This window comes from Engraulis encrasicolus, chromosome 8 (assembly GCF_034702125.1).
Source record: "Engraulis encrasicolus isolate BLACKSEA-1 chromosome 8, IST_EnEncr_1.0, whole genome shotgun sequence".
Taxonomy (NCBI): domain Eukaryota; kingdom Metazoa; phylum Chordata; class Actinopteri; order Clupeiformes; family Engraulidae; genus Engraulis; species Engraulis encrasicolus.
Genome location: NC_085864.1, coordinates 5,806,328 through 5,818,434, shown reverse-complemented (window position 1 = coordinate 5,818,434; position 12,107 = coordinate 5,806,328). Strand labels below are relative to the sequence as shown.

The following is a 12,107-nucleotide window of genomic DNA, read 5'->3' as shown; positions in this document are numbered from 1 at the left end:
TGTTTTTCTGCTGTATGTGTTGAGGCGTTCGAAGAAGATCTCTGCGTTGAACATAATAGACTGGAAACACATTTTTGGATCTTATTAAGGTACGTTTTTATGACATTTTCAGCTAGCTTGTTGGTCATTATGATACGATTACAGACACTGCCATATCTAACGTGTTATTGTGACTATAATGCTATACTGTCATGCCTCACAAAGGGTATTCTAACTGTTACTAGCAGTAGCTAGCTATCGCTCGTTCCCTTGCAAAGTATTCTGACTTATTTGTTACAGCCTGGTTGTTCATTAGCCAGTGTTGTTTAGCTTGCTTACGCAAGTGTTATGTTGGTGTACGTCTTGTATTTTGTTGGCGGTTATCTCTTTGAATACTACGGCAAAGTCTTATTGCAAGAAGTTTACATAACGTTAGCTGACAAATTTTAGGACCCTGCTATTGTTGTGACACATTTAGCTTGTTGGCTAGGTAGTTAGTTTGGCAGCAGTTAGCTCTCTAGCTAGTTAGTTACCCAGTTAGCCAACGAGATCAATAACGTTATCCAAGGCAGGCATCCCTGTTTTGACAGGACGAGGACGTGTATGACATACTGTACTGTATGTCCACTCACTTTCCTCAAACATGGAAATGTATTTGCCTCATTGACTGAAGCATAGACCTTTGGTGAGAGGGATGTGGGATGATGTGTAACATTCAGATTTTTAAATGGAGTAATTTCATTCGTCTTAATAATAGCAGAGTTGTGAAAAACTAGAAGTAGAAGTACCCTTAATTGCAACACTAGTGGTATGATAGTACATGGTTTTAAGTTTGTAATGACAAGCTGCTAGTGTTGTTATCGGATCTTAAAGAGTGCTTCTACTTCTACTTTACAACTCTGAATAAAAGGGAAAAGTACTTGAAGACATTTGGGGTTTGTTCTTCAGAATGTCAAAATATGAAACTTGTTTACTATTATGCAACCATGGAACTTATTGGGACTGTGCGCTCCATATTTTATTATTGACTTGAGGAAGCAGCAACAGGTAACAACACTGTGGTGGTGTTGTTGGTCAAATGTGGCATGCATGACCTGATGACAGGAGTTTGGAAAGGAATCTAAATGACAGAATATAGTACAAGATGTGTCTTGTGCGGATTTGCTCCTGGTGCAGGTCAAGGACTTGTCAACAGGATGGCAAGTGACTCCCCTCGCAGACCAAGCCGCTGTGCTGGAGGGGTTGTGGTTCGTGCCCAGGCTGCCACGTAAGTATATGAATAATATTGAAGGCATTGTGAATTCCAAAAAGCATCACAAGATATGACACCACATTTATTTATAACACGAGACAGAACGGTGTGATAATTGTGCTTAACGCTGGCTGTTGTTTTCCATAACACAGAACACATGCTGTTCATAAATAATCTGCCAGTACCACTTGTTGTTCATCTGTACAACTGTAAAAGCTGTTTGAGAAACATATCGTAGATCTGTATGTGAACACAATCATATTGGCAAATAAGGTAACTGAACATTTAGCCAATTTGAGTTTAGGCTGGAAATTAACTTTACAGCACCTGCGTTGTCTGGTGGCAAAGGGTTCCTTCCTTTCGGGTTGAATGCTGACAACCCAGTCTGTCCTATCAGTAATGTAATGTAATGTAAATAGCAACATTGTAATAACATAGTAAGAACAGTGCAACGCTTGGGCATGGGACACAAGCGTAGCGTAGACTTGATCAACCTGTCGCTGACAATGGGGTGTTTAAAGGCCGAAACACCCCATGAATCAAAGGCATACTACTGATGATGTGTCCCAAAATTTAAAGCTAATCTGGGAGTTTCTCATGACACGCATACACACACACTCTCTTTCTTTCTCTTTCTCTCTGTTTCTCCGTCTGTCTGTCTGTATCTCTCTCTCTGTCTCTCTCTGTCTCTCTCTGTCTCTCTCTGTCTCTGTCTCTCTCTGTCTCATGGATGCCATCCACTGGCACAATAGACTGTTTAACATTGCATCCCATACAGTGTTCATTTTGGCAGATTTTTTTTATTTAGTCGTAGTCTTAGTCACAATGACAAAAAATAATTTTAGTCTTAGTCATATTTTAGTCATTGCCTTGCCAATTTAGTCTTAGTCTTAGTCTAAATGACGAAAATCAATTTTAGTCTCAGTCAATTTTTAGTCATTTTCGTCATTTTAGTCAACACTGTACATAACAGAACTTCTCCACACACTTTTAGCATATATCATTGACTGTACAGAATAAACCTTCTCCGCACACTGCTTCTCTTTTTAACATATATCACACTGTACAGAATAAAACTTCTTTACACACAAATTCTCTTTTTCTCTATTTTATTTAATACCAGTGTTAATTTTGTCAGCTTTTTAAAATTTAGTCTTAGTCTTTGTCACAATGACAAAAATCAATTTTAGTCTTAGTCATATTTTAGTCATTGCCTTCCCAATTTAGTCTTAGTCTTAGTCTAAATGACGAAAATCAAAAAGGGGCATTGACGAAATATTTTAGTCATAGTCATGGTTGACGAAATTAACATTGCATCCCATGTTACGTGTACGTATATGATTCTACAGTATATGAAGACCAATGTTTATAACTCATTAACTGTTTACTCAAAGATGGTGCAGAAATGTATCCTATGTATCTAATACATCCAATTTATCCAACTAAACCGTGTGCGGTATAGCGCATTATTTTTCTGCTTCAGCCTGTAATTGCACTTTCCTAACGTAGGTAATGTCTACAAACAAAAGGTGGCTCTTTCGTGTGGCAGACACATCAGACAGCCCCACTGCCAGGAGTAAAGGTGTGGTCGGGAAGGCTGAGATGTGAGACTAACTTTGAATGTCCTCATCTTCTTTATTTTAGTGAGCAGTCATACATGGAGAGTGTTGTTACATTCCTGCAAGATGTTGTCCCTCAGGTAAGTGTGATGTCAATCCTTTCTTACTATCTGACTCACTGATTTTTTTTAACTTTTCAAATGTGAGCATGTTATGTGTGTCCTAAATGTTTCAATTGTTTTGTCACTTGAAGACAGAGATCACTTGGCTGTGCACTAAATCTACCATTGGGTACAAATAGAAAAATCCATTTATCAAAGTGCTTTCAATACCGCATGCATTTTATGGGCTGTATGCTGCATCATATAACAAATTTAATTTCACATGATATCGTATTTATGCAATTTCATAAAGTGTTATCATTTATTATGTTTACTAGTTGCTCTTTAAGGTCGAAGAACTTCCCAATTAATGATTGTAGTCCATTTTTGTTCTTGTCTGGAATATAATCATTTGTATTGGCTTGCTATTTGAATAAGATGACTGAAAAAAGCGATACTGGAGATTCTTCTCTCAACACTCTTCTTCATTCAACATAGAGCAATTAGCCTTTTTTGTTGTGAGGCCAAACAAGTTCCATTTTGAAGTGAAACACGTACATGCGACTACCGGTTTCAGGCAGAAAACAGTTGCATCTACAGTATATTATGTCTATGCCACCAGATGCAATTCGAAATCATTGAATCAAAGGTCTTCGTCATGTGAAAAAGGACCATTGTGTACATAATAAGATTGTGTAATATAATAACACAGAAGAATTGCTGTCCTGTGTCACGGTTCTGATCGTTGTCTTTTTATAATTCCAGGCATATACTGGTAATCCACCAACTGATGAGAAGGAGAAGATTGTTTGGGTGCGGTTTGAAAAGGCTGATATCAATGGTAAGTCTTTCTCACCCTCATTTGTCACTTTGAGATTGTTGTAGAAAAAGGACATGACAGGAATTTAGCTGACGGCTCTTATTCAAAGCAACTTACAGTTGATTACATACAGGGAAAGTCCCCCTGGTGCATTGTCAGGTTGCATGCCTTGTATGAGGATGCAAAGAAGTGCCAGTAAATCACCCCACCTCACCACCCACATTGTTTTGAATTGTTGCTGGATCCTGTCACACTCTGATTCCCTACAACTGTGTTTTTCTTTTTTTGTGTGTGTCTTGCACACCCCCCTAAGCCAATTTGTCATATCATGAATACCGCTGCCACAAGAACCCCCTCTTTCATGCTCTATATTTCTTCTTCAATCCAATGTGACTGTATTCCATACATTTATTATTACATTTCCCCACGTACCCTCTGCAGTGTGCTCACATACTCCTTGCGGCACATGTAGACCTGTTTGGGAATCACTACGATACAATATACGGCTACAGCTGATGTAAAATGATTGAATTGACCCTTTTATTGCCAGTCACAAATTTAAAACAAGATGGGATATTGAATAAATGCTGTGATGTCGAATAGAGAGTGAAACATGACTGAAGATGCACTCACTGTGTAGAATAGTGGCCAGAATAGGTATTGCAACTATGCTGCTCATTACCTCCGCCAGGAGGTTATGTGATCGCCTGGGTTTGTGTGTTGTTTGTTCGTTCGCTCGCTGCTATTTCACTGCCTGCCACAAGGTGCGCACGGTGAGCACTGCACCGGCGTGCCTGCGCATTTCTCAGCAACAATAAGGAACAGGGAGAGACTCCTTTGCCGTGTCAGCTCCAATACGAAGTGCATTTCACCTAAAAAGTTGTTCATCCGCATGCAGGCTTCATCCGCAGGCAGGAAATAATCCTGTCAAATTAATTACCACCACTGCCAAAAATATGGAATTGTGATTGAGTTTTCCTGTAGGCCTATGTTATCAGTGCTGTTGCGAGATGGACAGTGACCACCCCCGCAGATCGTTTAGGTTCACAATGCTGTCGAATTAATTATGTTGTCAAAAATATGGAATATGTGCTCGTGTAAGTTCACAATGCTTTTGTGGACTGTGACTTAGGTTCACAATGCTGTCGAATTAATTAGGCTACCGTTGCCAAAATCATTTTTGACTGTATGTTCACAATGCTGGTAAAATTCATGACATCCCCTTCGCTACATTTAAGTTAACCCCAAGTTGTTTGCGAGATGGACAGGGATCAGAAAGCCCGACAGCATGCATAATGGCCGAGCACCGGCGAATATTCCAATCGGGTGTGCCTTCGCCAAAGCAATAAGGAAAAGCACTGTCTCCCTTGACGCCAGCTGCAAAACCAGTGCTATAAACCTAAAAAGTTCAGTTGCTCATCAGCAGGCACCCTTTTGGCTTGGCTACACCCTCGTTGAAGTTAACAGTCATGTGAAATTAATTACCGCTGCCTAAAATATGTGTGACTGCTGCGAGATGGACAGTGACCACCGCAGATCATTTTGGTTGACAATGATGTCGAATTAATTAAGTAGGCTACCATCGCCAAAAAAATATGGAATTTGTGGCTGTGTAAGTTCACAATGCTGGTCAAATGCATTACACTTCACTCACTTTAATCCCAGTTGCGAGATGGACCACAAAGCCCAACAGCAATGTAGACTGATTGACAACGGTGACAGTGATTTTCCTAGAAGGAAATGCCGCTTCACGCTTCAGCCGACAGAAGGCCAACCAGTGGCCCATGAGAATGATTCATACCATCGTAGGAACAAAAAAAAAAATAGGCCTAGAACCAGTTGTCTGTGGTTGTTTCAGTTTTGTTGGTCAAAATCATTACATTCCCTTTAGGCCTACTAATCACTAATACAGTTCTATTAGCGTGTGATCACAAGTTTTCAAAGCAGGTTGATTTTTTATCTTGTAGCCTAAGCACAAGGCTGGATTAGGCTGATACAATTGGTATAATTCCACTTAGTCTTTAAAGTGTTATATGAAATAGCTGTGAAATTTTAAATGGTAATAAGGGCATGCTGCCAATCATCAAAACTGTTTATAGCAATGTGACCAGCAACTTCTGACCTTCAATAAGTGCATTTATAGGACGGTGCATAGTAAGTTCACAATATAGCATGCAGCACTTTGCCAATACCACAATCACAGGTGAACAAAACAGACCACAGTTAATAATAATAAATAATAATACATTTTATTTTTGAGCGCCTTTCAAGATACCCAAGGACACTTTACAATCAAAACAAATACATAACAGTAGGGAAAGTAAAACAAAGCTTCAGTGAATTAACAATAGGAGAGTAATTAAAATGCAAAAATAAAATAGAAATAAAAGTACAATAAAGATAAATGTTTTCAAGTAAGAAAAAGAAGTAGAATGCATTTGAAAATAAAATAAAATGAGGAGAAAAAAAGAAAAAAAAAAAAAAAAATCAAGGACATGGTAATTAAAAATACAGATATAATCTAACTTGACTGTTTAATTCTCTGAACACACTAATGGTGTGTATAAACCTGCATAAATGACACCACATCATGACACAAATATCCTACAGTAGGCCTATGTGTCTAAATCAGTGTTTCTCAACAGGGGTGCCAGGGCACCCTGGGGTGCCGCGGGCCCCCCTCAGGGGTGCGGCGGAAACGTGGCTGATAAATAAATTATGTAATATAATACATATTCGTCTAAATTGATAAGTTAATGCTAGTCAGTGGAATATTTCATCTGCCATTTATGCACAATAAAGTAAATATAGGTCGCCCCAGTCAGCTGCAACTTTGAACATAGAACGTGTGACGTCTCCAAATGTGTTACTTTTCTAAGCTTGTGTGGTATCGGAAGTGATGCCATGTTACGGCTTTCTGGTTTGGGGTGCCTTGAAATCTTTCATGAACTGAAAGGGTGCCTCGCCTAAAAAAAGGTTGAGAAACACTGGTCTAAATAACAAACTTAACTTCCTTGGCGGAGGTCTGCACACTCTGGGTGCTTTTCTAGTTGAAACTGTGCTATCTATTGCCAAATTTGATCTTTTCATGAATATTTACAAAATGATAAACCAATATTTACTTCTGGGAATTCAAAATGGAAGACCATGGAGAAGATCTCTCTTTTCGTGTATGAAAAGAGTGTTTTTCCCAGTCATAATACTAAGAATAGGGTGGTGGTATGTATTTGTTAAAAAGGTAACATTTGTGAATGGGCAGCATGAACTGTGGAAATGAACTACTAAAATATTACACAGTGCACCTTTAAAATTCTTCTCCACTAGTTGATAGACATGTACTGTATGTCAGCATACAAATGCTGATGGATATTATCAAATGCATGAATCGATATTTGATAATTATTTGAAGATTTCAATGGCCCGACAAAATTATGGGTCACAATGTAATGACCATAGAACATTGTGGGTCCCAAGACTATTCCAGTTAAAAAACACTGATTTATGGAAGTATCCGGTAATGGAGAACAGAACACTCTGTCTACCAGTCTATTCATGAGAGGTGGTAAGATTCTCTTTCTGTCTTCTCTCTTATCCATTACCACTATCTGAAACCCTTTGAGCACTCAAAAGGAACTGAATCAACAATTACCAAGAAGTTGCTTTTCTTTAGCTTTCAGATTTGCCTATTAATATTGACATTTCATTGACAATAGTTTGTTCCTTTCTGTGGATGGTAGCATCAGTGGTAGCGCCTGTTTTGGACTTATTGTATGGATTGTGGCAAATCAGTTTACCAATGGGTTTCAGAAGCTAGTAAACATGAACTGAAAGATGGTACACCAGATAACAGCTGCATCAAACTGCTGGAGATGCGTTATGTCATGGTCCTTCTAAAAGCCTCTGCTTATGGGCAGTTTCATAGACTGAAGACCACTTTTGGCATACAAAACAGTAATAAAATACCATGACATTTGTGTGATTGATATTGGAGCTGCTTCTGAAATATTTAGACCAGGTTTAGGCCTGTCTCCTCACTCAGTCCATGGATAATAATAATAATAAAAATAAATTTGAAAGAAAACTGAATTAATCTGTTATAATCATAATGCTGGTTAGTGAGCAACCAGCTGCAGTTTAAACTTGAGTTGTAATCAGATCCGTTTGTGTTTGTTTTTCAAAAACATTGTTCAAGCGGAACGGGAAGAACGAGAGGGAAGCAGTTTTTCTCCTATGAAGCACAAATCAAAAAAGAGAAAGATATGGCACACTGTTTCATTGGAGGCGCATTGTGTGTGCAAAGATTGATATTGTCACCCAGCAAGCATAACCGCAGGTCTCATACGTAAAGCCACAGTTCGTGTTGGTCGTGTTTTTTTTTTTAAAGTGCCATCATTACAGTAAATTTGAGCATTTTGTCGTGTCTTTTTTTTCTTTATCAAGTACATCATTTTAAAATTCAATGAACAAGCATACATATATATAAATAGTGGGTGGTGCGCAGCTCTCCTCCTCATCATCATTATTATTATTACCCATCATGGTTTAGATGGGGAAAGGGCATGTACAATATATTTATTATTTTTTGTGACATTCATTGACATCCATAAATTGGATTTGGCTTTTTGACATGGACAACACTGTTGTGGATGGTGATCCATTGTTTATGCAGGGGGAATTGGGGTTGCGGGGTGATATACTTGTACACAAACCGCAGAAAAAAAGAGGTTAATTCAATAAGTCATTGAACAGCAGCAGCTCATATAGGCTATTATGGAGGCCATAGTGCACGCTGACATGGGGAAGCCACATCATAGCCCATTATCTTATTATGCTATTGAAGGAGAAGCTGAGCTGGTGCTGTTCCAAAGCCTTTGAATGGTTGTGTGATGTAGCAAAACTACGGAACTGCTTCACTTTTAACACACACAGCAGGTATTGAGGAAGCAAAATGTGCTATTACTTAGTTACTTTCAGGTCATGATGACATGTATGTTGATATTTTTAATTATGGATATGTTACTATATAAACATGATATGTGGATGTGACAAGTGTGTTTTAGATCCCTGAAAGGGATGTTTTTAGACTTCTAAAACTTTGTTTAGGTGAAAATGAGAGGCCAAAACTGATGAAAATTATCCATATGTGTGTAAACGACTTCTAAAGGTACAGACAAATGGCAAAATGTTTTGTTTATCTAACTTACAGGCACTAAGCTGTTAGGACTCAATGTGCATCATTAGCTTCCATCATAGATGGCAATTTGTAGTTATTCTTTTCTTATTCCCTTGTTTTATCATGCTATTTTTCCTTTTTCAAATCTTATACCAATTGTTACAAGTTTTGCATGTGTTGCAGATGGCCTAGTGTTCTTCTGCCACCTAGTGGTTAGTTGTTGTAACGCTTTCTCCTTGCTGAGTCATCTGTTCAGGCTGCAGGGAAGTCCTTACTACAAGTGACAGTCTGGAGGCTACCTGTGCAATTTCTTGTAGGAAATGTGTGGTTTATGATTGCCCATGGCCGTCGTGTCAGTTGTATCTATTCTACACACATCAAGCTTCCGTTTGTCAAGTAGTACATGTCATTGCCTTTCCACCTCTCTCCACTCTGAATGGCATCCTCGCTCAGGACCCCGCTTTTACTTTTGGCGGAGAATCCATGCTGTCTTTCTGTCCGTGCTGTCTGTCTGTGCTGTGTGACGCATAATAAGCTATGAGTTAAGGACAGCCGAGCTATTTTGTTGAGTCTGTAATACTTTTTATCTTTCATTGCTTCAGACATAATATTAATAATAATAATAATAATATTAGTAAATATGTTTCTCATGAAATTCCAAGATGTTTAACTTATTATTTGTTGTGTATGTCTGCTCAGATGTGGCTCGTTCGCCAGAGTTCCTGGAGATGCACGGCAGTGGCAACGAGCCTCCCCTCTGTCTCATGATCGGCTACTCTGATGGCATGCAGATGTGGAGCATATCGGTGAGTAATCTCCTATTCATCTTGATCCGTCCGTCCGCCAGTCCGCCAGTCCGCCAGTCCATCCATCCATCCATCCATCCATCCATCCATCCATCCATCCATCCATCCATCCATCCATCCATCCATCCATCCATCCATCCATCCATCCATCCATCCATCCATCCATCCATCCATCCATCCATCCATCCATCCATCCATCCATCCATCCATCTGCCACTCCATCCATGATGTACTGCACAACCTGTCTATTTTTGTCTGGGGCATTACATAATAACGGGTGTAAATACGTTTTCAGGTATTTTCTGTCACCAGCCTTTCATGAAGACCATCTGTTCTTTTTGGTCTTGAGATAGGGGCAGTCACCCGACCAAGACACGCAGAGAATTTGTGGTGTAAGATGCTTATGCCCTTAGATAGGACAGTGTGAGAGGATGACTGGGAACGAGTGGGAGAGAGAGTCATTTTTTTTCTTTAAAACAGAACTTAGGGGTGAAACAAACACTACTGAAGAACACAATGGATAACAGGTCAGGGGTTCCCAAACTTTACCATAATAAGGCCCCCCATATACCAATATATTCGGGAAATGACCCCGGCCGGACTCGAACCAGGGTCCCCGTGGACAATGTAAGCCCAACTGTGGGTGGCTTAGCATGCTGCGCCACAGCGCCCTCAATGTTCAATTATTCAATTATTTTTGTGCTGTACTTGTCCGGGCAACCTTCCACGGCTCCCCTAGCACCTTCATGCAGCCCCCAGTGGTCCCAACTGTGAAGGGTAGCTAAGTTGGATGCTGTTCTTGTCAGTGTCCACAAGATGTCGCTGTAGACAAAGGGATGGGCCTGTGCAACGTCAGGCAATATACATCACAAGGAAGGTAATGTGAAGTACCAAAACCTCTCATGTTGTTCTGTTTGTAAGGAATAAGTTAGTTCATCTTGAAAACCTCAGAGGAAAATGCCCTACTTCATTGAAATTATAGATACATTCATTAGAAGCAAATATATATCCTAATATTATTTATAATAAATGCATGACAATTCTCGTAATGTGAAGTACCAAAACCACTCATATGTGTCTTGTTGGGCTGGTTGTAAGGCTATAAGTCAGTTAAGTTTGAAAACCAAAGTAAATTAGAAATGCATTCAGAGAGTGCAGACCTCCGCCAAGGAAGCTGTTTGATAAAACATTTGACTACCGGTATGTTACACCCTAATTTTTTTGTCTTTCTGCCTTGGTTTTGTGGAGTTAGAAACTGGAATGTCAATATTTACCCTATCCTTCAATGGTGAAGAATCTTTTTTTAAAAATGCGATCCAAAATGTAATCAATTGTTTCTTTGGCATTTCCAACAACCCCAGAAAATTTAATAAAAATATGTGCATAACTTTTTGAGTTATCCTGCTGACAGACAGACAGACAGACAGACACCACCGAAAACATAACCTTCTTGGTGGAGGTGAAAATGGCCACACACCAATGACATGAAAGTTAAATAAATTAGGCGCAAACATATCCTAACATTAGATACCTATTAAACAAATATCAAGTCTGGTAATGTGAAGTACCAAAACCACTTTTAAACCACAGTAAAATTCCACACGACAATGAAATGAAGGTGAATGAATAAGAAGCTTAGCAAATACATCCTAATATTATTTATAATATTAAATGTCCACAGTGGCGGGGTAAACAAGAGCTCAGATTTTCAAAACATTGTGTGATTACTTTCCCCACTAGTATTCATCACTTATAAGAAGTTTACATTTAATTGTTCAGCATTTGCTGTCACTCAGATGTGTTCCTGTCTTGTGTGAGCACGTAGAGGGAGTGTGTTTTCCGCAGGTCGGGGAAAGTGTTGAAAGCAGCCCGGTATCAGGCCATGAGTGACTGTGAAGTGTTTGTGACAGTTGCTAAGCTGACACCCTCCATAATGAGGCTGAACACAGGAATGAAGAAATGGACGTGTGTGTGTGTGTGTGTGTGTGTGTGGGTGTGTATGCTTGTTAAGGTATGATAGATCGCGCTTAAAAGAGCATGCATACTCTGGCCGTATGCATTATCTCAATAGTACAGGAATGTGAGATATTTGTGAGAGTTTTTCTAATCGTGTGTGTTTGTGCGTGCGTGTGTGCGTGCGTGTGTGTGTGTGTGTGTGTGCGTGTGTGTGTGCGTGTGCGTGTGCGTGTGTGTGTGCGTGTGCGTGTGCGTGTGCGTGTGCGTGCGTGCGTGCGTGTGTGCGTGCGTGTGTGCGTGCGTTATCTTCCTAGTGGCATTAACATGTGTTGGTTTCAGTGGCTGGTATCTCCTCCTCTGAGTGGTGTTTGGTTTAAGTCTGAGATTTTATTGGAAATTGTGTTTTACTAAAGCTACAGAGTATGGGTGTTAAAAATTGGATGCGACAATGGGAGCAGGGG

The 12,107-nt window shown here is 39.6% G+C and overlaps 1 protein-coding gene across 2 annotated transcripts in view; it reads left to right on the top strand.

Moving 5' to 3' along the window:
- Positions 1 to 12,107, top strand: part of bcas3 (BCAS3 microtubule associated cell migration factor) — a 423,177-nt gene continuing 411,070 nt past the window's right edge. For both annotated transcript variants that reach the window (XM_063204868.1, XM_063204867.1), the window contains exons 1-5: positions 1 to 89; positions 1,156 to 1,246; positions 2,876 to 2,930; positions 3,657 to 3,732; positions 9,584 to 9,690. In XM_063204868.1, coding sequence (XP_063060938.1) covers positions 1,176 to 1,246; positions 2,876 to 2,930; positions 3,657 to 3,732; positions 9,584 to 9,690 — 309 coding nt within the window. In that variant the 5' untranslated portion in view covers positions 1 to 89; positions 1,156 to 1,175. The remainder of the gene's footprint in view (positions 90 to 1,155; positions 1,247 to 2,875; positions 2,931 to 3,656; positions 3,733 to 9,583; positions 9,691 to 12,107) is intronic.